This window comes from Sander vitreus, chromosome 6 (genome assembly GCF_031162955.1).
Source record: "Sander vitreus isolate 19-12246 chromosome 6, sanVit1, whole genome shotgun sequence".
Taxonomy (NCBI): Eukaryota; Metazoa; Chordata; class Actinopteri; order Perciformes; family Percidae; genus Sander; species Sander vitreus.
Genome location: NC_135860.1, coordinates 18,452,604 through 18,478,313, shown reverse-complemented (window position 1 = coordinate 18,478,313; position 25,710 = coordinate 18,452,604). Strand labels below are relative to the sequence as shown.

At 43.2% G+C, this 25,710-nt stretch overlaps 1 protein-coding gene across 9 annotated transcripts; it reads right to left on the bottom strand.

Moving 5' to 3' along the window:
• Positions 1 to 559: 559 nt before the first annotated feature.
• Positions 560 to 24,978, bottom strand: phactr4b (phosphatase and actin regulator 4b). 9 transcript variants are annotated; one of them, XM_078253303.1, is made up of 19 exons: positions 24,926 to 24,978; positions 24,475 to 24,555; positions 23,801 to 23,969; positions 22,583 to 22,786; positions 18,522 to 18,636; positions 17,776 to 17,820; positions 10,836 to 11,009; positions 10,444 to 10,524; positions 9,013 to 9,528; positions 7,364 to 7,720; positions 5,912 to 6,043; positions 4,450 to 4,966; positions 3,765 to 4,057; positions 3,440 to 3,638; positions 3,188 to 3,243; positions 2,671 to 2,732; positions 2,451 to 2,588; positions 2,236 to 2,312; positions 560 to 1,300 (listed from the first exon to the last, which is right to left on the bottom strand). In XM_078253303.1, exons 6-19 carry the CDS (start codon positions 17,786 to 17,788, stop codon positions 1,285 to 1,287), a joined length of 2,631 nt encoding a protein of 876 aa, XP_078109429.1. In that variant the 5' UTR covers positions 17,789 to 17,820; positions 18,522 to 18,636; positions 22,583 to 22,786; positions 23,801 to 23,969; positions 24,475 to 24,555; positions 24,926 to 24,978; the 3' UTR covers positions 560 to 1,284. The 9 variants fall into 9 exon arrangements, with proteins under 9 accessions (XP_078109429.1, XP_078109428.1, XP_078109431.1 ...); XM_078253302.1 differs by lacking the exon at positions 22,583 to 22,786; XM_078253305.1 differs by lacking the exons at positions 22,583 to 22,786; positions 23,801 to 23,969; positions 24,475 to 24,555 and having other exon boundaries at positions 24,926 to 24,953.
• Between the last annotated feature and the right edge of the window lie 732 nt (positions 24,979 to 25,710).

Below are 25,710 nucleotides of genomic sequence, written 5' to 3'. Positions count from 1 at the left end.
TTATTTAAAATTTCTTTTCAAATGAAAGGAAGACAAGATATACACAAGCATCAGTTACTGTAAACCTATATCAACCTGTACACAGCATAGAGAACCCTGTAAGCTACTGGCCAGACAATACAAGATAAATTAATTCTGCAGTTTCAAAAGGTTCCGCCAAAATGACTCCCTGTTGACCGTTTATACATTTTCTGATTTGTTTTGATAAATCCCTGATCTACACACACAGCAACTTACTCCTAGTATAGACACTACTAGCATGACCTTATTCAAAATGGCTACAGAATGCATTGCATGTTTGATCTTTAAAGGGAAGTACAAAAACTCATAAAAAAGTATAAATGAAGAGAGATTATCCAGATCCAATGGCATTGGATTCTGTGTTGGCTCATGCAGTGGATTGCAGAAATCAGTGATAAGAAAACCAGTATCGTATAGTCCATTAGGCATTGGCACACATAAAAACACCAACAAGCCTCCTGACCTGCACCGTTTTCTATCTAGACTGACGCTTAAATGGCCTCCTCACATAACCATAAATACAGGAAAGCCCAAAAAGGCTCAAATAAAAGCTGTCACTACTCGTGATTAAAATTACAATATAAAATATCATGTGCATTACAGAATATTTTGTAATTAGATCTTTCCAAGTTTCATTCTAAGGTACAACAATAGCAGTCTGTACACAATTTATATAAAAACACACAATATCCCAGAGATGTCCAGTCCTATAACAGAATATCCCAGCATTCATCCTCCAGCCCGCTCTCGCTGCAGCCGTGTGTCTCTTATCTTTATTACTGTGTGGAGTATTATACGTCATCATCATTATTACTATTATTGTATGTTATTACATTAACAAGATGAATTAGCTTTTCCATATAAAGTAAAGAAGAAAAAAGGCAACACAGAATGAGGCCGCATTAAAGGTTGTAACTAGATCCAAGTCCTTGAAGGGTACCACATAAAAGCAGAGTGAGAGTCAGCCCTGTAGATCCTCTGCCACTTCCCCACATCATTGGCACGTGGTTCCCCCTGTTGTCCGGGAGAAATACTGCATCTGGTCCTCCCCACCACCGTATTAGTATAGTGAAAGCAATGTAGTGGGAGGGCGATGGACGGCAAGCGAGAAGCATTCTTGTTTTGAGTCAGTTCCAGGCTTTCCCTGATAATCTGTCCAGTACATTCGGGAAACGTAAAAGGGCGATCTGTGTGCATAGGAAGCAGCTTCTGGCCACACAGAGATCTTAAGTGCTTTATTATCCCCGAAGAGGGTGGGTGGGGCTAAGGCCGATGGAACCTAAACAAAACAAAAAGATCCCATGAGACATTGACAAACATTCATATTCTGTTCAATTTATAAGCCTTAAAATGTTCACGGAATAAAACCCCTGTATATGATACTATTTATGGTCGTTTATTTTTAGCACTAGCCATTCAATGTATTTTTACATTCCGTAATTATGTCTCTGTGTAGCAGTTTTCATTGTTAGTGGTGGGGTCCGCCATTCCCCTTCAGGATTCAATTAGCCTTTACATGCACAAGGGATTCCCACAATGCATGTATGTAACCCAGCTTAACCATCTATGTTATCCCATTTATATCAACCTCATTGTTTACTGTTCACTCTCCCAACGCTGTATCAAGCTACTGCTAATGCAAACCCAACATTTCTGCTGCTGAATCACATTAAAAGTTTTTAGATGAAACATGACGTGGCTTTTATTGAGATGCAGTGAGAGGAAACAATGAATTTGCCACAGATGTTAGCGCTGAGAGCATTTTTCGTCAATAGACGAGTTTTACAACATGGCAGGGAGTAATGGAACAAGAAGAATCAGCCACAGTGAGCCGTTAGATGAAGAGAAGAGTTGCAGGAAACAGGCTGCACACCTCCAACGTCTTAGCAAGGTAACACACTCCTTTCACCTTGCCCCGGTGTTGTATAGAAAACTACTTGTGCACCATGAAATGGTTGTTCATTGCATGATGAACAAAAGGCTAATTGTTAACGAAATTCTTTATTAAATCAACATGAGTTAATTTGGTTGTGTGTAAGCAGGTACACCAGTTGCTATTCTGTTGTCCTTCTGACACAGTAGCTGCACACAGAGTATTTGCTGAAGTATTAAACCAAACTTGCTGTTACCATGGGAACCGTGGCTGTCCCCACATCAACCAGGACTGAAACCTGAAGGATTATAATGTCAAGGACCATCCGATAAAAGGTATACCTCGTGTAGATTCTGCTCTCTTCATGGACCTCCATTTCAGTGCTCTTATAATCGTTGAGCTCCTTCCGGATGGCCGCCTTGACGAAGCAACAGGAACGAGATAGTCAGTATGAAACACTACGCTTGATGCTAATATTACGTGAAAAACAATCCACTGCTGGGAGATTTGTTGGGATTGTTATGTGCTTGCTGGCCATGGAAACCTGAATAAGTACCTTGTCAGCAGGAGTCAGCTTGGTCCACGGCTTTTCTGCTCTCCGATCGTAGTCTTGAGCATCCGTGACTTCCACGTACTCGTGGAACCGCAGGATTTTTCTTGCCTGCAGTTCTGCAACTGTGGGTCTTTGACTCAACTACAATAAACAGAGGTCAGTTTAATATCCAGCATATACTTGATTTGACACCGGGATGTCTGTTGTGGATGTGATGCCTCACCTTCCTGGTCAACCGCCGCTTGATCTCTCTAACCTCCGCTTGCCTGTCAGCCTGATTTCTGGCTGCAAAGACAGAAGATAGTGAAGGAAAAACAACAACAACAACAACAGAGCTTTATTTAGATGCTGCATGAAAGCCAGGCTTGATGTGCACCAAAGGTAGAGTAAAATCAGTTTCCAAAATTAGACATCTGAACTGTAATCCATGTTTGTCTTTTCAAGTGTAAATTCTTGCTATTACTGCATGTATACAATTATATTCTTTTGTACACTGTGAAGACCTGGCTCAACAATGTTAAAATGTGGATTTATTCACATAAACAAGTAATACGTAATTCATGAGTAATTCATGGACAAATGATCAGTCCGAATTGAGCTGTTTGTTAAAGCCCAGTAAGAAATTAGACTAAACAAGCTAAAGAGCAGCAGACTCAAAACTGAATTTTCTTAACGAAGGCATTATAAGATCCAGTAATAAAAAAATAAAAGGACAAAGGAAAAAAAGATTTGATACTAACGCTGAAGGATGTTTCTTTGCTCAAGCTCCTCAGCAGTAGGTCTCTGGCTAAGTCGCCTGAATTGGGAAGAAGAAAAAAGTTGAACTATTTTTACACAGCTTTCATCACTTCGTCATTCAGGCAATAAGTAGGACAAAGATTTAAGAAATGATCTCCGGATTTATTCAGGAAATGCACAGTCACTATTGTCAGTTTAACAGAAAAAAAGAAGAAATGGAACATGCACATAAGTGTGAGGATGCATGTACTTACCTTGTGAGTGCAGTGCCGATCTGTGTGCGGATGGCCTCCCACTGCTCCCTGCTCTGCCAGGTGAGGCCGGTCTGTCCTGGAGGCTGGTCCTCTCTGTTGCTCCTGTCCTGGGCAAACCTGTCCCTCTCTGGGGCACAGGGACGGCTGCTCAGCTTCAGAGCCAAGGTGTCCTTCCTCTTGACCCTGCTGGCCAGGGCACCTGGGTAAAATCCAAGCAGAGATGGGGTCAGGTGTGAAGGAGCACAAAAACAATGCAAGGGCTTTATAAAACTCTTGCAACTAAAAAACACTAAATAATGTTTTCATAAAACATGGCTATGCTTACTTAGTGGGGGCTCGTCCTCCTCATCTTCATCGGAGTCTTCATCTTTATAAAGCACAGGACCGTCTGAGTCGCTGTCCTCCCCACGCATGTCATGCTCTCCTTCCTCATCCTCTTCTACCTCGTCTTCCTCCTCCTCACTGCTGTTTCCACCTGGGATGACGCAAACACCGGCGTCTCCGATCAAGCACCTGCGACTCCGTGGCTCTAGCTCTGGCTGGGGGATCTCCCCATCGTACTCCTCCTCTTCCTCGTCATCTTCCTCCTCTTCCTCCTCTGAGTAGTCATCTTCAGATCTAATGGAAAGAGAACAATAAATACATAGACAAGCATTATGGATACAGATGAAGCATCCGTTTGTGTGTATTTAACTAATTTATAAGCAGCTTTTGCACTTGGCTGACAGGTTTTTTATTATTATAATGTATCCAACCTTCAACATAATGTACTTTAGCCATACCAGGAGTCATATCTCACCCTTCTAACTATACCGGACGTTATAATAACAATCAGAGGAAGATTTGCTCCAGACTGCTAATGGCCACATGCAAAGCTGCATCTCATGTAGGTAGAAGCCTTGAAATACTTCTTCAGCTGCTCTCCTTGTCATGTCACCTTGTGATTTGGCCATGACGGAATAGCTTTCCTTTACAAAAGTTCTTCCATTATCATGCATTTAGAAACTCACAGTTTTAGTGGTTGGATGCTGACAGGAAGTGGGCGACCACCTTGGTAGTCCGGAGGGGTTTCAAAAAGCAGTGTGTGTGCACGCTGCAACCCGTCTGGATGCGGCTGAGCCGGGCCGGGACTGGACAGGGCTCGCTGGATCATGATATGCAGCGGGACGGGAGCCGGGCGCTGAGGAGACTCATTGGTTGGGCTTGGTGGGTCAAACAGCATGGGTATGGGTTGAGGCAGTGGGTGGGGGTAGGAGTGCTGATGGTGGAGGTGGTGGGCGTGTATGTGTTGGCGGGGAGGAGAAGGTGGTATGTGTGTTGGCAGGGGAGGGGAGGGAGGAGGGGGAGGCAGCTGAAAGCCCATGGGGAGGTTGCTGTGGTCCTCCAGAGAAAGAGGCGAGGGGATGATGGGATGGCTCGAGTCCTCCGTGTTGCGTTTGGTGACGGGGGTGGTCCTCTTAGGAGGCATAGGTGGAGAGGGCTTCGCTGGCACAAGACTGGCACCTCCAGTGGCTTGGGTGAAGTCACCTACAAATGGAAAAACAGTTAATATGTCCAATCACATTAAAAACAGTTATAGCTTAGGCCTGTGAGCGAGTTGCTAGCAAGTGCTTTATATTTCCATGTATTTTTTCGCTGTGACATGTGCACATGCATCAGCCCTACATGTATGAAGCACTCAACATGACAGAATACACATGAACAGATATTTACTGGGATTACATGTCTGACTGAGCATTATTGCGTACATACAGTGTGTCAGAACACATGAATACACACACTGCCCTAACAAACCAGTGTGCAGCATGTGCCCCAGGTCACAGAGATGAGAAAGATACATACAGCCTACATGCTCTACACAGCCAGATTCTTAACCTGCCCTTAAACCTGGTTTATTCGCATCTTTAAAGTGCAAAAAACCTAAACAAACCCTCCAATTATTTGCATGCACATTTGTATATTTGCTATAGAATTCTTAAAACTCTGTAGAACAGCGTTAATGCCACATCAGTGTTAAAAGCCATAGCCGTGCTATTGAGGCGTAATAAGCTACCAGACCTGAAACATGCAGAAGATCTTCCTTTCTAAATTAAGTCAAGCCCTTATGTTAGAACCCTTTAGCCTTTCCATTCATTCATTCATTCATATCCACCCATCCATCCCAGTTGAGCTGAAGCGGAGTGGATTAGCACTATAAAATTCACTTGATGCATTGCAGGCCACAGCTGGAACCTGGTAAAGGCTATCCCTCATTCACATGCCTAATAAGAGAGTACAGCATTAAAAACATTCAACTGCTGCTCACTCACAGAGAAGATGCCTCTCACGTACACAAAGCACCGAGCACACTCATTATCAGAAATATGTTGGCAGCGAGAAAGGACGCAACACGATGAAGAATGCAGACTCTGAAGAGGGGCATTCCAGACACGGGCACCCTGGCCACAGAGATACCAGAGGGCATCCTTTTACCTGAGCGCAGGCCTCCGGCCCGCCGGCACAGGTAGACGGGCAGGGACAGGTAGACGTCGTAGTCGCACTCTCGCTTCCAGCAGGACCAGTAGAGCGGAAGCTGAGCATTCTCTCCCCCCTGCAGGGCGGAGACTAACAGGGAGGAGATGGAGGCCTTCAGCTGGAGTGTTTAATGAATGTAGTTACATGGTGGTACTGTATACTGTTGTATTGAGGGTGTGCTATGAAGGAGGGGTGTTGCTGCCCTGAGTGCTCATCATTCTGAAGAAATGTAACCACACTGTGGGAAACCCGTTTGTTTGTTTTCCTGCCAAGAGTTGGATGAAAAGATCAATACCACGCTCACGACTGTCTGTTCAATATGAAGCTTCAACTAGGAGAAAGCTTAGCTTAACCTAAAGATTGAAAGCAGGGGGAAACCGCTAGCCTGGCTCTGCCAGTTAACAAAATCCACCTACCAGCAATTATTAGCGTTGTTTCTCATTTGTTTAATGAATGCAAAAACTAAAGTGTAAAAAGCAGTTTTAGCTTAGCTAAGCTAACTGTTTTGAGGATGTAGCTTCATATTAAAAACGGAGAGATATGAGATTGTTATCAATTTTCTCTCTTTAACTCTGAGCAAGAAAGCAAAAGTCTATTTCCCAAAATGTCGACCAAATGTCGAGTTTGAGACTTTGACTTCATGGACAGCTTCAGTAAACCATCAACAGTTTTCTGTTCTCTAAATTTAATGTAAGATTTTTGATTGGCCTATTTTTGGTAGTCCAAAGCTTGTGAACCTGAAAATGCCGTTTTAGTTTCCATGTGATAACCAATATAGCCTCAAGTGACGACAAACAGGACATCTAGTAATATTTTCCCTAATTTGACTAGTCATAGGCCTATTTGATGACATATGTGCAAAACAGCATATCATAACAAACAAAACCCGGGTAATTCAATTACACACACAACTAAAGACATGACAAGAGGTGCACACATTTGTTAGGTGCCAAAAATCATCAAATCTGCTGATAAGCTCAAAATAAATCAGAGTTTTAGGGCAAGATCCCAGATGAGACAAATCCACAGTATAAATAACAACCACCACTACACTGCATCTGTGTGAGCAGCATTCCACAGCCACAATAGTCCCTGTTATCTTCAGAGTGTAACATTCTGGGGGAAAGTTGCCGCTAAAATAGTCCAGGCGTAATAAGTAGTTAGCTGAGGGAAAGCTGTTCAGATAACATCATTACCAGGTTGTGTGTGTGTGTGTGCGGAGTTATCCTTGCCAACAGTTGTGCACTCACTCAGAAATGTACATATTTTATTCGTCAGTGTGAAAACTATAAGTGAACAGACATTTGAGTGTTCATGATGCCCACTTGTGACTCCTGATGTAGGTTGCATGTCATGTTGATATCCTCCATCACCTGTTGATAGAGGCACCCACTATTCAGCAGAACTTACCCAGCATGGCGCCGTTGCCCCTGTTCACAGGCTTGGGTGGGGGCAGAGGGGGCTGCTTGGTGCCATGAGAGGTGGAGGTCGGGGCTACACATGAAGACTGCTGAGAAGGCGCGCCGGCAGATGAGATGGACCGAACAGGTTTGGGCGCCACACCCGAGGCAGTGGAGGGAGAGCAGTACTGGGTCGTGGGGTGGTTGGATGGGGTTCGAGGTGGACCCTTGCTGCCAGGTTCAGGGGTGGAGGTCATCAGCCATTTTGGAGGCATGACAGACTGTTTCGGTGGCAGAGGTTCACGCAGGGTGTCCCGCAGGGCGTCGCGCAGGGCTTCTGGGTCAGGGACAAAATGGCTGTCTGACTCTATGAAAACACAATATCATGGGGGATACGTTAAAATAAATTGCTTCCATGACAATAACTACAGTAACAAAAACGGCAATCTGTATCCAACTGTAGTGCACACACACTATTCTACATGGCAGGCATTTTAAAACATATCTTTTCCGTTATTGAATTAGTGACATCTCATTATAAAATACCTCTCCACATGGCTATAAATGTTTTAGTTCAGGAACTGAGCAGTGAGCCATTTTTTGCTGCTTCACCACTCGAAGCGCTCCCTGTGATAGCACTTGTTTGAGAATTCCATTATCTAGGGATCAGCTCATGAAGATAAACAGAGTAGGCGGCTGCAATTACCACCAAAACCCCTCCTCCCACTGCCCACCCCACAGCGGCCCCCACGCTGCTGATGCTGCTCCCACGCCATTCTTCAAAGCTGCAGCTCTGAAGTTCAGGATTATTTATTTACTTTATCACTGTGACATCATCACACAACCAAGGAGGAAATAATTCAAAGAAAAGGAGGAAGTGAGCATGGAGGACACACACACACACACAGAGAGAGAGAGAGAGAGAGAGAGAGAGAGAGAGAGAGAGAGAGAGAGAGAGAGAGAGAGAGATGTCAAAGATAGAAAGAGTGGGAGAGGTAGAGAAAAGCAGCATCAGAGAGAGAAAATATCTGTTCTCCTGCAAGTTTGTCGATAGAAAAAAAATCTCTTTTCGTAGTAGGGCTGCATTGGCATTTTCAACAGGATGCATTCTGTTATCTTTACATTCTGTTCAGTTGTTGCAATCCCACGTTCCACATATGGATCATTTAGGTTTCCTGTCATCTTACCGACATACTTTTGTGCACAGGTACAGAAGTGGTAAAAACCGAAAGTGGTTCACGTGTCAGATAACTGAAAACTGGACAACTGAGATCTAAAAACAACCGAAAACACCATTATTTCTCAATGTGTAGTTCAGTAAAAAAATCTATTAGCTGTGGCTCTTCACCAATTATCACTGAGCTGACAGTGTTAGCATTAAAGGGCAACAATGGGTATAGTGATCGTGCCACATTAATTAGGAGAGGAGAAGAGAGGACGAGCTATTCCCTCATGTTCCTGAAAAAGAAGCGTAGCTGGAGCAGGGCCCCTGGGAACCGACAGGAGCCTGTCTATATCTGGGAAGACAGCAGCACATAAGCCGGAGTGACTGATGAATCACCTACTATCTTCAAACATGTATGAAGGAGGTCAATTTGTAAAATATACACTTTCTTTGACTTGACCACAGTGAGAACACTCAACAGGGAAATGACTCACCTCTGCGGGCCCTTCCCTCCTCAGCAGATGCATGTCGAGGGAGTGTGGGCTTCCAGTCCACTTCCGCAGGTCGACTCCTCCTGCAATCCTCCGATGGGGCCTTCTGCAGCCCGGGCCTCTTCTGCCCGTCCTCTGGGTGAAGTCTGCCCCCACGTCTGCCCTCCTCCATCTGGCCATGAATCTGGCCCTGCCAGACCAGGTTGGGCTTCCACTCGCCCTCAACATGTGCACGTGAGCCCATCCCTCCCCCTTTCCGCACATCTTCATGCAGTCCCGTGCCCCTGGAGCCCAGAGCTCCCCGGCGGTCTCCGTCCGAAGGAGATCGGCCTTTGCGGTCGTCTGGCTGGGTGTGCCAGGCCTGGTTCATCCTAAAGTCTGACTCTAAGGGGAGTTTGCCCTGGTTGCATGGACTCTTGCCACCACTGACGACTCCTCCACCTCCTCCTACCCCAGCGCTCAAAGGCAGGGTGTGGCCGTTCTTCACGTAGTGCTGCTTCAGGTTTTGTGTATCTGCATCTGAAAAAGCCAGACAAAAAAACAAAACATGTGGAGAGTACACTAAATATAAAAGCATACAAATGACTGAATCCAACATTATTCTGTCGAAAAAATAAATAAAATAAAAATCTAAATATTTATTCTATCTAAATTATTCTAAATGTTCTATCCTGCCAATGTCTTTGTTTGATATTGTAGAATATTTTGGGAGTTTATTGTTCCCTCTCCCTTGAACCCAGATGTAAATGCCAAATACTGTATCTGCTGGTTCTGGCTTCTCAGATGAGGGGATTTGCTCCTCTTCTCTTTATTTGGCTGTAAATTGAAAGCTTATTGGTTTTCAACTGTTCTTGTAATCTAGTAATTTAAAGTGGACACCTTGGGCCCTGAGGTATTGGGATGGGCTCCATGTTCTCACATGTTATAGACTGAGAAAGAAATAAAAAAATGAACAGAAATGAATCGATCATGAGAATAATCTGTAGTTGCAGCCACATTCTACAGTAAAACAGGAAGGTGCCCTTAACCCAAGCCCTGTAGACAGAGTCTGTGTTTGTTGGTGTGATGAAGGAGCAGCTGTAGGTTTAATAAATGGGCTTCTGCAACAGCGGGGCCAGCATTAAGCTTGCACACACCCCTCCCAAAGCTATTTTGCTGCAGGGCACAATTCGTTCCACTTCTCCTCAGCTCTGGAGAGTGGCATGCCATTTTAAAAAGACATTACATTATTTTGAAAAACAGCAAGGTGAAAGTAAATTTGCCTTTAAGAAAATGTCTCCGACACCTGCTGGTTAGGAGGACATTGTTCCTGCCATTATGTCCTGATGACTTAACAGAACTGTCCTGTGTGGGTGTGACAGCCTCAGGGCTGCTGCTGTCAGTTACAGACACATTTGTGCTTCAAGATCAGATGCAACACACAAGCACTCTTACCGTTGTCTGGGACCTCCTTCAGCACCCCCTGATCTATAAGCTCCTGTCGTGTACGCCTCGTCGACATCTTTCTCTCCAGTTCTGCCATCAATAAATAGAATGTACGTTACACACACTTTTCTTTTTCAAGGAAGAAATATTGCACTAAAAAGGTCACATTTAGACTGCATGCTCCAGAATTCAGAGAGAGTTTAGAGATCTTCGACAGGATATTTTGTTGGCAGCTTATTGTCTTATTGTAGGTGCATGGAAAACACTAGGAAAGCCAAAGGGGCCTGTAACATTCAGGCAGGAACACATGCATTGAGGACTTTTGATGAAAGCTGGATGTAACTTATATGGCCAGTGAGAAATAAGGGGGGGGGGGGACACAATGAGTTCACGCAACAAACCTTCTGAAGTTTCCTTGAAATTGTCGCTGCTTTTCTTCTTCCGCCACTTCCAGGGCTTGAAGATCTTGCCAAGGGTGGAGAACTTGCCCTTACGCTTTGGGGGAGGAGTGCTGTCCCCCGTGCTGCCCCCCTCTTCCACCATAGTGCTGTGGTGCTGCTCAGCTTCTTCATCATCTAAAATAAAAGCAATCATTTAATATAAATCCAACCGTTTTAACCAGACTTGTGCAGCTTAAAGCAAGATACAGGAGCCTGGAATATAGATCCATCAGCAGTCACAATATTCTGACAGAGGATCTCTGTTTCCAACGGGCTCATCTGCTGCCTTCGTAAAGAGGGCCGTGTTCATTATGGCTGTTATTATCTTTAGCTGTTACTTCTCGGGGACTGAGTGTGCTTTGGCAGAGTGATGCTGAAAGCTCATGGACTCCTCCACATATCCACAGCTAACAGGAGAGGTCTAACGCTGGCATTCAGCCAGGATTTCTCACTGTCAAGTGCTCACATTCCTTGGCTGGATGGAAACTAGTGCCTTATCAGCCTTTCAGCCCTCACTGCCTCTATAGAGAAGAGAGGCTCGCACATGGATGCAGCCATACAGTAGCAGAATGTACTGTAGTAGCGGCCCTGTTACATACAAGCAGACAACAATCAAGAAGCAAAACGTTTCAAAGAATGCTGATCGTTATGAGATGCCATTGAGGCTTAATGTACTCCATTTAATGGTATTCTGCAGTCATGGTTACATATTGTGGGTTATGTGATTGACAGGCCAACTGACAGGGTGCTGAGCTCAGAGAGAGTTTCAAACGTTAGCTCTTCCAAGGCTGCAGCTGCTGTACTCAGCAGACATAATATTTACCAGTGGAGAGAGAATAGGGTCTGATTTAAAAAACATCCAGTCTCATGCACACACACACACACACACACACACACACACACACACACACAGGATGTCTTTGCGACAATAGTGCCTCGCAGTCTGATTCCCACAACAATAAGCTCCACGCAATACCTACAATACTGATGTGGCATACCTAGCAGTCCAATAAAGAACGCAGGAACGTAATGATAACAACAATAATATAATTTTAATTGACACACACAGCAGGGATGTTAGGGTTAGCTGCAGACCAGCAGCCCTGGAGCTGTCACGGTTTCAGTATCTTGCTAAGGGACATATTTAGCATGGTGGACAGATGCTGACACAGGATTCAAAAGCATTTTTGCAGCTGAAGGACAGAGTCTTTAACCGCTGCTCCACACAGCCGCCTCAATGCTGCTGGCGGGGTAAAATTTGAACCGAATGCTTACATAGTTTTTAAAAGCCTGACCGTTGGTAAAACCTCCACAACAGTTCGAATCAGAACTGTACAAAATCATGCACTACTGCCAATTCAAAAAGTGAGGCTTTGTGGTCATAAAAATGAATTTTTGACAAGCCTTTCAAAGAACAGACACTAGTCTACCTGGAATAGGGGTGTTAAGCGTCCAGCTTCCATGATGGCGGGACTTGAAACAGCATGCCATGGGGAAGCAGGAAGCATTCAAATTAACTGTCCTGTATATATCCCAACAGAAAATGGCAGAAGGACAAGTTGCAGAGAGCTGTTCCAAACTACAGCAGAGAGGCTCCAGGTTCATGGGACATGTCCGCACCATGGAATCCAGCTTATCTTGGCGAGGTAGAAATCTGAGGATTCAGACCAGCTGCCATAACATCCAGATTAAGCATTGCTTAAGGCATCCTGTGATCCAGAACTGAGGTTCTCACACTGCAGACTGCTCTGTCAGAGAGCCTCTGACACAGTGGCTCAGCTGAAGCCAGTGAAGCAGGATAAGATCTGCCTGTGCCAGGCCTGCACACTCCAAAGCACTGCAGCGATGACGATCACAGAGGACTCAGCCCATGCAGCAGGCATCTATTTGAAAAAGATGACTGACCATATACTTAGGAGGCTTGTACATTAGCCAGGGATGCCTGAATATAAAAGGTGTCAATCCACAGCGACAAAAAAGTACAGTACATCCAATTATCACATTCAAGAGAGCTGTAGATCCACTCAAAATTATTCTTCACAGATACAGAGAAAAACTCTTCTGACATTTCATTGTTTCAGCTGTAGTGAGAAGAGGTCTGGTGTGTGGTGGCACTACAGCTGTGTGTGACTGTGGGAGTGGGAACGGGAGTAAAGGGTAAAAAAGAGCTACAAAGAGAGAAAAAGTACAGAAGTTATTTGGGGGGGCAGCCTGGAAACACAGGGAGGAAACGGCACTCCACCCTGATTCTATGACCGAGAACAAAGACAACCTCTTCCCCTCAAACTCAATAACACAGTCACACTGTATTGCTCATGGAAACACGGTGATGCAAGGTACAACACAGTAAAACTCCTTCATATTCTGACTGTTAAAAGATGATACAAAACATATATTTCAGAACAAGGCCAAAAACAGAATTCTCGTCGTCATGCTCCGTAATCTGGAGCTCTGCCAAGATAAGGCATACCAGTCAGGAAACATGGGGGTGTGTGTGTGTGTGTGTGTGTGTGTGTGTGTTTTCCTCTGACGTTCCCCCCCCCACCATCCTGTAGCCACACCTACTACTCTCTCATACATCTCTGAGAGGCCAGATTTCCCTCTAACCTCATGATTCAATGAGTCATGGTGGGCTGGGTCAGGTGAGCGTGTGGTTAAAGGAGAATGTTATTTTACAGGACTAGCCATCCTGATCACTTACACAAGACACCACCTTCCACAGGGTGCAATGGTTGGGAAATACCTCCAACCTCATTATAGCCCTAACCCTTTGCCAGCCCAGATTATGAATTGTAATCTACTTAATTGAAAGCACACAAAGGGGTTATACTCACTGTGATCGCTTCTTTTGGAATTTCATGTGCCCTAAAATCACTCAGCCATTTAAAAACCAATAACACAGCAGCAGTAAATCAAATAAATACCATTAGAGCATGCCGTTTAAAAAAGATAAAATATTTTAATCTGTCCTACAAATTCACTACTTTCTACTTTATCAAACCAAAGGTCAAGATCTTTAATTAAAGAGGATTTACACTCTGTAATATGCAAAACTACAATAATCAAAAAGGGGGGAAATATATGAATTGATCAAAAAAATTTGTAAAACCTCTCACAGTCTGCCACAATCTCTATTTCCAATAATCCCTAAATAAATAAAATGTGTTTTTAATATCTAACTTTACTGAGAAAATAACTAACTTTCTTGTGCACTGCAACATGAGAAAATAAGTGCGCAACACATGAGTGTATGAAAACACAGCAGAGATTCATCCACATGATGCCGGTAATTTAACATTCCTTGTGGTGGTGAAAGTGAAGGAGAGGGCAGAGAGAGAGAGAAAGAGAGAAGAGACTGTGCAAAGTTGATTATACAATCTCAAACCCTTATCTCTCCTCTATGCTTTAATTTAATTGAAAAACAACCAAATAGTAAACTGATTTCATGCTATGGATGTTGCTGTCCAGGAATGCACAACTGTGTTAAGTACACACAGAGTGCATGAGTGAGTCCAGAAACTCACCGCCATTGTTGTGTTGTTGTGGGTCCTGAGCTAGGGTAAGCACACGGAGGCTCTGTCCCATGATCAAGCCCCTGAGGGGCCTCTACCTGTCCTGCACCCAGAAACGTGCACACTACACTGGACAACTGCACCTGCCTTCCTCCTCTTTTCAACAAAGTCCCCTGGTCTCCTCTACCTCAGGTCTTTTCTTCTTCTGTGTTTCTCTCGTCTACCCGTCCTCTACGCCTTTCAGTTCAGTCCTTCCCCCGTCCCTCCCTCCCGCAGTCTCCTTAAGACCTTCCCTCCCTCCAGGAGTTGGACTCCCTCTCCCCCTCGCTCACTGACCCTCCCTCCTTGGCTCGTAACACAGGTCAGCATTCACTAAAAGATGCCAACCATTCCTGGCAGTAAGACCAGTAATGTTTTTTTTATTTAATGTGTGTGCTGCGGTATGTGGTACAATGTGTGCATCCAATAATGCATGTCTAATGTAACGTATGCTATGTGGTGCAGCGGGTCTCACGAGAACAAGGACTTTTAACGCTCTGATCTAGAAACAGAAAAACTAGACTTAAAACCTCAGACCACATTGTATGCCGTGAAAACAATAATCTGCCAAACACACTGGCGTCAGTATTTTCTTGCCTCCCTAGCGCTGAGATGACAAGGAGAACAGAAGACATAGATACGGTCTGTATAAGCCATTCCTAAATAAGCAATGCATCTAACCTGACAAACAAAAACCTCAATGTAGTCTGGATGTGAAGGATGGAGCTGAAGAAAAGTGAAGCAATTTCAATCAATGACCTCAATCAGGAGAAATGTTCCACAAAATCAGAGGCATGACTTTCTGTGGGGTCTGTGTAAAGGTCAAGTGTGTCTAAGATGCTGCCCTCTCTCAACATTTCAACATAAACTATAGACAAGAATCCCAGGAGCTACTATGGCACTGAACTTAGAGGAATGAAGACTGACAAGTCAATCTGACAAATAGAACGATGAGTTGATCAAACATATGCTGCCGTTTTTATATCCAGCATGCACGCTAATATTAAGCTACTACTGCTGTTTTTTTTTTCTCCAGAACTAAGAGAGGGTGTTTATCATGCCACGCACCTCTCTTAAAGTGTTTTTTTCAGGTTCATAATTGTATTTAGAGGTTATATCAGAATAGGTTTACATGGTTTAATTTTCAAAAAACACCATATATTTGTTGTACTGCAGATTGCTGCAGCTCCTCTTTTCACCCTGTGTGTTGAGCTCTCTGTTTTAGCTACAGAGTGAGGTATCTCACTTCTGTTCCATCTTTGTTGGGAGTCGCACATGCGCAGTAGCTAGGTAAGGACTACTAGCTAATCAGAAGCAGAGTATGAGGATGTGTCATGCTAGCAGCTAGGCGAGCATTATAACGTGTGTTTCAAAGTGATGCACGTTCATCACGGAAGTAAAGGCTGGACTACAATAGAGCTGTTTGGAGCAGTTTGTGAACAGTGTTTTCTGTTGGGGATGGTAAGTCCCTTTGGGGTGGACTTTGGGCTTTTCACTTTGTAAACCTATAACGTGCACAAAAAAAGGTATATAACACAATAAAAAGGAAAGGGAAAAGGCCAAAAGGCATAATATGAGCATGTTAATGCCTCCAGAGACCATTTTATACACATCTCCAAGTCTCTTATCACAATTTGAACAGTCTTGGAGGCATTAGCATGACTTTGAAACATGTTTGCCAAGGAGAGCGCGGCCCTGTTTGGGGCTAGGAGAGAGAGAGTGAGAGAGCGAGGGCGAGAGCGAGAGAGAGAGAGAGAGAACAGGAAAAAAAGGAGACAGCTTTCTCTAAACTAGAAAAAAAGAGAGCACAGACTGGACCCTGGCCTTGAATTAGTGCTTTGATTCCTTTTGAGGTTTGTGTTTCTTCAGAAAACCTTGTCTGAGTGCTCCTCAAAAGGAATCCAGAGCATTGAGCTGTGTCATTATGCCTGGATAGATCAGAGTTTTCTGAGCGTTTGGCTGCATCTCGAGCTGGTTCTAAAGATGGAGAGATAGTGTGTTCGGCAGCGTTCTTTTTCTCTCCCTGTGCCCCAAATACACAGGCACACACCGGGCCAGCTTCCAGAGAGAGCTGAGCCAATCCGCGTGAGCCCAGAACCTGTTGGCCTGACCTGGATAACAGACTGGGCCAGGCCACTTCAGCAGGCACATAGACTGAAGCAGGTACACACATACGTGCATACTGTGTATGCACGTATGCAGAGTACGGAACCTATGGGTGGTGCTATAAAGCTATGTGTCACTGCTGCGAGGGAGTCTTTTTTTTCAAATGTCTAAACATATGCTTCATATCTTTCTTTAAGGACATGGTTTGAACCGCTTATCTGTATGGGCATTGTCTTTGATAAGAAAGTTAAAAAAAGATACACTGAACACCAGCGTCACAGGGATCAAACGAGGAAGGACAGGCGAGAGTACAGGCAGTTATTTCACAAACGTTAGTATGCGGTTCAACGACAGAAAATAGGCTTTCTTGCCAGGAGTTAGATGAGAAGATCAATACCACTTTGTGTCTGAACGGTAGATGTGAAGCTACTACTAGCAGCTAATCTGCTTAGCTTAGCAGAAAGACTGGAAACAGGGGGAAACAGCTAGCTTGGCTCTGCCCAAAAGGTAACAAGTAAGTAATCTGGCACATAAACCCCTGTAAAACAACACGTTGTCATTTTTAATATTCTTCTTTTTTAAACGGATTAAACAAATGAGATATTATGTGTTAGTCAGTGAGCTTGAGAGGTAATGGTGGGCAGATTTTGTCACCTAAGGACAGAGCCAGACAAGCCGTTTCTCCCTGTAACCACTCTTTATGCTAAACAGCTGCTGCCTGTAGCTGTATGAAATTAATTTTGAATGGCTTTTATTATGAAGTAGCCACAGGAAATGTTAAGCAAAAGTCACTAGGTATGGCTTAGCATGTGCACAAAAAAAAAAGGGAACTGGTTAACTGAAAAGCTACAAGTGACGGTGGACCAAAACCCACCACCCACCACATAATCAACGTAAACACTTCCCTTTTCATTTCAAAGCAGTTGAGGAACTCATATTCTCAAAGTCAAACATGCAAAACAAAAAAGTGTAACTTAAACAAAGGCGCAACAGATATTCACTGATCCATCTCTTCTGTAACACACATAACAACCAGACCTTTGCCAACCAGGGAAAACCCTGAAAAGCCAAGCTTTGGGAGGGGAAACTGATCCCCAATCAGGCCTGAGGTTGAGAAGATGTATGGCTGGAGTCCTGAGTGGCTCATAAAACGTGCAGCGACTAGACAGGCCCCATAAACACAGTGGATCTACAGCTCTCTCCACAGCATTAACACCGCACTTAACTAACAACTTGGTACTCACCACGATTTTCCATTACAGAGTTTGAAGCACACCAATCAACGGTTCCTGAAAAACAACAGTTGGAGCATCAACACCCGTCTGAGATATGAGTTGAGACACACTAGTTAAACCAGTGTAGTAGTAGTAATTCAGTTTTTCCCTCAAACTTTTATTTGCAAGTGATGCTCCAAAAAAACATCAACACTGTGGTCTTGGATTCATAAGCTATTTAGTCATAAATGATTCCATTAAAATGTCTTAAAGCCATAATTAATCTTTGCAGTATAAAAGTATCTGAAGCATCTAACTCAAACTGATCTGGCAAAGATAAACCCAATAATCCCAGACCACTTTCAAACCAAATTTAAAAATCAAACCATGTGTAGTTTTTAGCTGAATAAAGCACATACAGTATTAAATACAATATCAATCATTATGTAGAGATACGTTTTTACTAGATACTTAATATCGGTAGTTTTTTTAAATCTTTAAATATGATGCGTGTGGCATTGTACTCATTAAAAAAGTGTGTTTAGATAAACGGTGTTTGGCTTGGCTGTGTGGCGCCAGTGCGCGGAGCTTCTTGCGGAGCAAAGCAGGATCTCGGTAGACCTCCGCTCCTCTGTGCACTGGCACCACGGAGGAAAGCCAATCACCGTTCGTCTAAACACACTGCCCACACAAATATGACACCGAGCTAGTTTAAAATCGGCAAAGCATCCCTTTCATTGTGAATTTGTGTAAATATAAAAAATATATAGACATACACTATAGAAAGTCATGGGTGGGGTGAGGGTGGTTAAGGTCCTCAGCAGCAGTATAGCAGTATTTGTTCAGGTCTCCAGCATGCTTAAGATGGCAGCTCGCCCCATCTTAACCCCTCTGGTAAAAGAAAAACAAATAAGATTAGATCATAGTCAGTCATAAAAGGAAAGCATAGCAAGAAGACAATTAAACCAGAATGATCCTGATAAGTAAGATTCCATTTACACTTGATATAAAGTGTGATCTGCATTTTGATATTTTATGTGGATAGAGCAGAATACAAAGTGTAAATGGGCTCTAAAAGACTACAGCATGGAGAGGACATCAAGCATCATCTAGGAACCTAGACTGTTTTGCAACAAAATTGTCTACATTCCCTTGTATGTACTGTATTTGACTCTTGGACAGAGTGAAGTAGAGAAAACAACAAAGGCCCTTAAAAACAGACAAAATATGAAACCTCAACGTGTAAGAAAATCTCAGAACACAGTTTGGTAAGACCTTAAGTAGATGTACCACAGCAGATGGTCATCTTAAAAAAGATAATGATGCTACAGTGATCCTCAAAACTGGATGACTGAAGTGTGAATCGATATCTGTTACATCACGCTGATGGTAGTGTTAAAGTCTCACGGGAGACACTTTACTGACATTCACTCAGACCTCTGGTTCCAACTGGGCATTGTTTGAACTAGTCGCGGGTAAAAAGTCAAAATGCTCTCATCGCAACACTTAAATATTGTAATTAAACACTGTTGGCCAAGTGCATCACTTCACAACCACAAAGTGACCCTTTTAAGTACCTGAAGTGAGCAATTCATGTATTGCAGAAAATAGTTTTATTTTATTGTAGCTACTGACTGAGCTGGCAAGCAAATACTGTATCTTACAAGTAGGGTTTATTATAAAAAAATATAATATAAGGGGTGCCTGGATAGATCACCTGGTTGAGCCTGTGCCCCATGTACTAAGGCTCAGTCCTTAACGCAGCAGCCCAGGGTTCGATTCCAACCTGCGGCCCTTTGCTGAATGTCATTTCCACTATCTCGCCCCTTTCATGTCTTCAACTTTCCTCTCAAATAAAGGCCTAAAAATGCCCCACCCCCCAAAAAAAAGTCTATGTATGTATAAAAACAATATTTAAAAAAAATGCATAGGCAAAAGACAGGGCAGACTGATAGAGCCCCGGGGCAGAGAGCAACAGAGCGGGGGGGACAGAGTCAACTGTGATTTAACTCAGAGACATCACCAGACAGAGGCTGTTATGAACTATATTTCCAGTGCATCTTACACTGCAACACTAATGGTTCCCATAAAAGAAAATAAGAAAATGAGCTCTCTTTACTTTTCTACACCTACTGGACCTGCTGCATGTGCCCATTTGTTGAGAATGGAAATATCAACATCTGCTCATCAGTTCAAAGAGAAAAGAGGATGGGGCATGACTTCTAGGATGAAAAGGCAATAGAAAGTGGTGAATGATGCATTTCTTGTAGTGTTAATATAGCTGTATGGATAAGTCCATCGACAGAGAATTAAACTGCAACTATTGATAATCAAATGATTTTTTTAGTCATCTTTTAAGCAAAAGAGCCAAACGTGCTGGTTCAAGCTTCTTAAATGTGAGGATCTGCTGCCTTGCTCTGTTTTACATCATTGTAACTTTAATTTAATATTTAGGCTATTTAAAGACATCACCTTGGGCTCTAGGGAATTGCCATGTGCATTTTTCACTATCTACATGGACTTTATAAGAATTATTAATCCCTTAAAACAAAAGAAGAAAATAATTAAATTAAAATAGCTGTAGCATAAGACTTCACAGCATCAGAATGCACTGGAGTTGACCATTCTTTGCAATACAATAGCTGCTATACTATAAGAGACACATCATTTGGGGCAAAAGAGAAACAAGCACAGACATTTGCCTTGCATGCGAAAACTGCTGTTTTTAACTACCAGTGAAAAAAGTGAAAAAAATATGACCCAAAGTCAAACCCTAAATGAGACCACAAAATTCCTTGAGTTCCTTTCTCAACACTGATGAATTTCAATGCAAAGTAATTCTTCTGGTGGTCCAATTGCCCTTAATATCAGCTTACATTACTGTGAATTACTGGTCTAACCAAATTGCAGCATCTTTGTCCTGCGGGTAAACATTACTTTCGAACGAACAAATTGCAAGATAAGAGCAAAAGTGCCTTTAGACTCTGTGATGGATTACAGGCCACCGGAGGCCCTTTGACAAGACTGTTAACGGTTTCCTACCTATACGATTATGTTGCTGTATTTTTCCGTGTTCCTCTTCAAGGCCAATTTACTGGCAGGGAAAAAGATGAACTTCCCTATCAAAAGAAGAAGCCTGAATAACCAACAACAATATCCCTGTCTAAAACAAACAACACATGAAATGAGCTTTAACCCTCCTGTTGTCCTCAGGTCAAATTTGACCCGTTTTCAAAAAGTTTCTATATCAGAAAATGTGGGTTGAAAACCACATTGTCATAAAAAATAAAATAACGTGGATGGTTCTGTAAAATAAACGATCAATTGGCTACTTTCATTGAATCTGGGTGTTTCATTCAATTTTATAGCATATTGAAAAAAAAAAAAAAGTGGGTGGAAAAAGAACAAAAACGTCAAAAAAAGCGCAAAAAAACCCCCAGACAAAAACATCAGGAAAAGTAACAATTTTAGTTTTGAATTTTGACCCAGAAAAACAAAAAGTTGCAGGTCGGGAAGACAACACGAGGGTTGTAGTGTTTTGCAGTAGAGCCGTCTAAACCGACTGGAGGAGAACCCTAACAACACTGAGAGGAGGCAGATGTATTCGTGGTCTGAGATGATTTTTTTTACACTTCCGCCCAGTGCCACAGCCTTGGCTAGATGACTCAAAATAATCGAGCTGAGTGGTGAGCGTTTCGCTCTATCTAGGGAAAGAGAAAATATCTTTGGTGTCTGAAAGTGCGAGCAGATTTGAGGCAGTGAGGGGGTAGAGCTGCAAAAAATTACTGAATTTCCCACCATTGCAGCCACAACCGCATATGTTATGTATGCATAACACTTGCACGCATTGCTGCATGTTAACTACAGACTATCCAAAAAAACTAAAACAAAAAAAAAGAACTAGCTTAAGTAGATACATTCCACTATCCAATATTGCTGTTTCACTTGCTGTTTCTGTCACGCTCACAGCCAGTCTCCAAATGTGCCCATAAAAAAGGGATGCTGATGGCCTACTTCCCTTTTGAGTTTTTAACCCTCTCCGTACTCTCTGCCGTACAGAACAGATCAATATGAAAGTGATGAGTCTGTCTAAACTGCACAAGACCCTCTGTCGCTCACTGTCTGCACTGTCATGAAAGATATTTTCTCTGAAACATTTTTGACAGCCGCCACAAGTCACTTCAAAGTGTTGGGCAAACAAATCGAAGAAGACATGACGCACACAACTAATTAACGACATAGAGACCCAACTGGAGCTTAAATATTCTGACAGAGGAGTAAACAAATGAGTCAGAAAGTTACATCCCCACCTCATCAATCACTACTCATACTATAATCTTGTCTGCAACTCTATACAATCAGGACGAACTACCTCGTTTGAAAACTCTTATTGCAAACCCACATCCTTTTCATAAATGATACCAACTGGGATGTTGTCCTCTTCCCATCTTCCTTCCCACAAACACACTCACCAGGAATGGGAGCCGCCAATCAGGTATGTGAAAGTAGCCGTTACAGACTGCCTAGATGTCCCGACTGTATAATCTTCTGTGGGGCGCACACACCCTCACTGGCGCACTCTACTAGTGCTGATTCAATTACAATGGGAGTGAAAACGGCAGCAGCTGGCTGGGTTATGCCATCTTTAAATAGCAGTGTCGTTCTCACTCCAGGGCTCGGTTTTTTCGGACACAAAAAGCCGCCAAGTCAGTGGAGGAAAATCATTGACTCCACACTTAAGACTTAGAAAAAAAGTGTGAAGTTACAAGTAACACTGCATAACTGATTTAATAGCAGTAGGTCCTGAGTCAGGTGGACTGAGCTGAAGCATACTTACAGGCCTGCTCCAGGGAGGCATCAATGATAGATGTGTATCAGAAAAGGTTGCCGCTGTTTGGAAAGCAAATTCAGACCAGCAGTCTCTCTGCTTGGACCTTTCTGTAGTGTGTATCCAAGCAGCACAGTCTGCCCACCGCACTCCGAAATGGATGGACGAAGGTGTCTGTTCCCAATCCGGGCCGGGTGATCGTCATCACTGAGCCTGCCCCAGAAAAGCATCATTCACCACAGGGACCAGTGGCCCACATCTTTTTTTTTTTTTTTTTTAAAACAAGGAGCCCAAAATGCTCATCGCCTTTGCTAAACTTTTCTCTGTCAGAGTCCCCCCCATCTGTGCGAAGACTGCACTGCAGGGATGACTTACCACCATGCAGGACAATGCATCTTCACTACCCTGACGGTAAATGATTAGCAAGCGTTAACATGGCACATATTTTGCTCACTTTCACCTCTGTTCCCTGCCTGGAAGGGGGGGGAGCTGAGAGCTCCGGAGGAATCTCAGGCACAGATCAGTCAATCAGGCCGAATCAATCAGGCCCAGTTGACAGCTTAACCATCAGTGGTTGCCTCTTAATGCCCCATTAAAAGGGAAGGGGGGGGGGTGTGCACACTGGAAAGAGCTACAATACAAGCTATGAGGCAGCATTTTTTTCCTTGGAAGAGAAAATTCACTTCAGGAGCTATGATGCCACAGGCAGATGAAACCAGAGGAAATGCATGTTGCTGTAGAGGAGAAGAGATGCAGGTTGAAGAGCGAGGCACCTGACCAGACTATTGGCCAGGCTTCAAGAGGTCTACATTGGCCAAATAAACTTGGAATAAATACAAGAAAAATAGATGTAGACAGTAATACAACAATTATGAACACATACACACTTTTTATGCCTTCTGAACACACACACACACAGTTTTCTAGTCAAAAAGTGTGTCGGCCAACTCTGTGAATAAATTACTGTGTGTTCCTTTTAGAATCCAATATTTTATAATGGCCTTGAGGACCTCCACTCTCCTCAATCACTAATACAGCAACGATTGACAAAAAAAAAAAAAAAATGAAAATACGTTTTTAAATAAAAAGCTATATATCTTCCATCTTTGCCCAAACAATCAATGTCCTAATTTGATTTAAATGGAGCGCTGATTTCTAATTGCATCGCCGAGATTAGACTGACCATTACTTAACCGCTTATTTTCCTGAGGCAAGACTTCAAATTACCTTGAGAGGTTGACGCGGTCTATCGCGCGAAAAGCATCACATTAAACAGCTGTTACTGCCGGCAGAAGGAGAAAACGGAGCGGTGTGTGAAGCTAGGCTTTCTACATGGATCGGCCTCCCTCTCCGCGAGAGGATCTCGCGCCAGTGGACTCAAGATGCTGATGAGTGACTGATGAGAGAAGAGAAGAGCAGGGTCAAGCCAACCGCAGCCAGCACGGCAACTTCCTGCTAAACGTTTTCAAAATAAGTCACTAAAACGCATTTTGCAATCACAATTTACATTTAAAACAAATGGAGGTAGAATTTGTCATGCATGGATTTACTGTTGCTGCTCATATTTTAGTCAATTGCTTTTAACATGCATGGAGATAGGTCTTGCAGTTGATATCCATGTGCCAACCTTTTAAATTAGCTAATTAATAGGCTACTTTGAAGCTTTTAAGGGCTTCTATCTTTAAAGCCTTGTGTAATCCTGCGCCTAGCTACAACTCAAAAAGATTTGATTTGGAAACTGATATGTTTTTCGATTCAAGCAGCATCCCCTTTCTGATAGCTGCAGACACAAATAACACATGTAGCCTACGGGGAAAGCGTTTCTAGAGGCCTGTAGGCTAAAAGTATTTTGCCTCAAAATGACGCGCAGTAATGGTGGAAAAAAAATCCGGCATACAGACCTTTAAGGTGCATCCGAGTGACAGAGTCATCCGACTACAAACATCGACACACCATCTACATCCTTTGTTGTGCATGGACGCCTGTGCAGAGATCAGTGGAAATGGAGTTTCAGGTGGTGAAACAGCAGCAGTGATTTCAGCGAAAACGGAGCACAAAAACATTCATTCTATGACACCCAAGTGGTGCAGAAAACCAAGGTATTTACAGGCAATACTGCACTGTAAACGTGCAATTTGCTCGTGATGCCGGCTTGTTTTGTATCGGCCAAGTTGGAGCGCAACTTGGTTATTGTCTGCGAAGAAATCTTCCCTCCAAACAGTCAGTGTGGCTTATTTGGTCCCACATGACCTCAGCAATCACATTACCTCTCTCCTGACTCACCCTCCTCCGCCTCCTGCTTTGAAATTAGTTACAGCCGATTTAAAAATAGCAGCCCGGTCATTTCCTCACCTCACACTTTCCCCCTCTTCCAGTGCCCGGTCCAAACATTTTACGCACTTACCGGAAACCATCCCGAGCTGGGCATCTCGGTACCGGTAGTTCTCCGTGGAAGCTGCAGCTCCTCTGTGGGCGTTGCAAACACGGCTCTTCTTTGTGTTGGGAAGACTTCAGTACCCACCAGGCATTGCATTGCATTGATCTGGGGTGGGAAGGGGGGTCGGGGGAGTGGGGGGTGAAGGAGCATTCCGTTATGTTATCCAGCTCCCCACCGTGATAATGAAACACTACAAAGCTGAGCTGTTCCCGTTTCCCTTCCTATACCCATCATTTTATTATTATTAATACAAATAGTTTCCACATTTAAGCTTGAAATAGAGCCTGGTGTCAAAATGTACCACTACGACACCTTATCAACTTCACATCCTATTGTGATGTATGACTGGGATCAAAACAAATTATAAAAAATAAATAAAAAATAAAATACAGCACAACTACAATAGATTGCTTTTGATAAAACAACAATGACTGATTTCTTCATCTTATTTTGGTGTGAAAGGTTTTGCACCAAACAGAAAACAAACAACCTACATAATGTTCAATTGACAGTATTTAAAAAATAAAAAAAAATAAAGTTAATTCTATTGTGTTCCATCTAATTTTATTTTATAATCAAAATGTCTAAGATGACTACTACATTTAACACAACCCCATCATTTGTTTAACTTTCAAGCTAGAACTCATTCTAGAGGAGTTTGTGTCATTGTATTGTGTCATTTTGGAGCAAAACTCTTCAG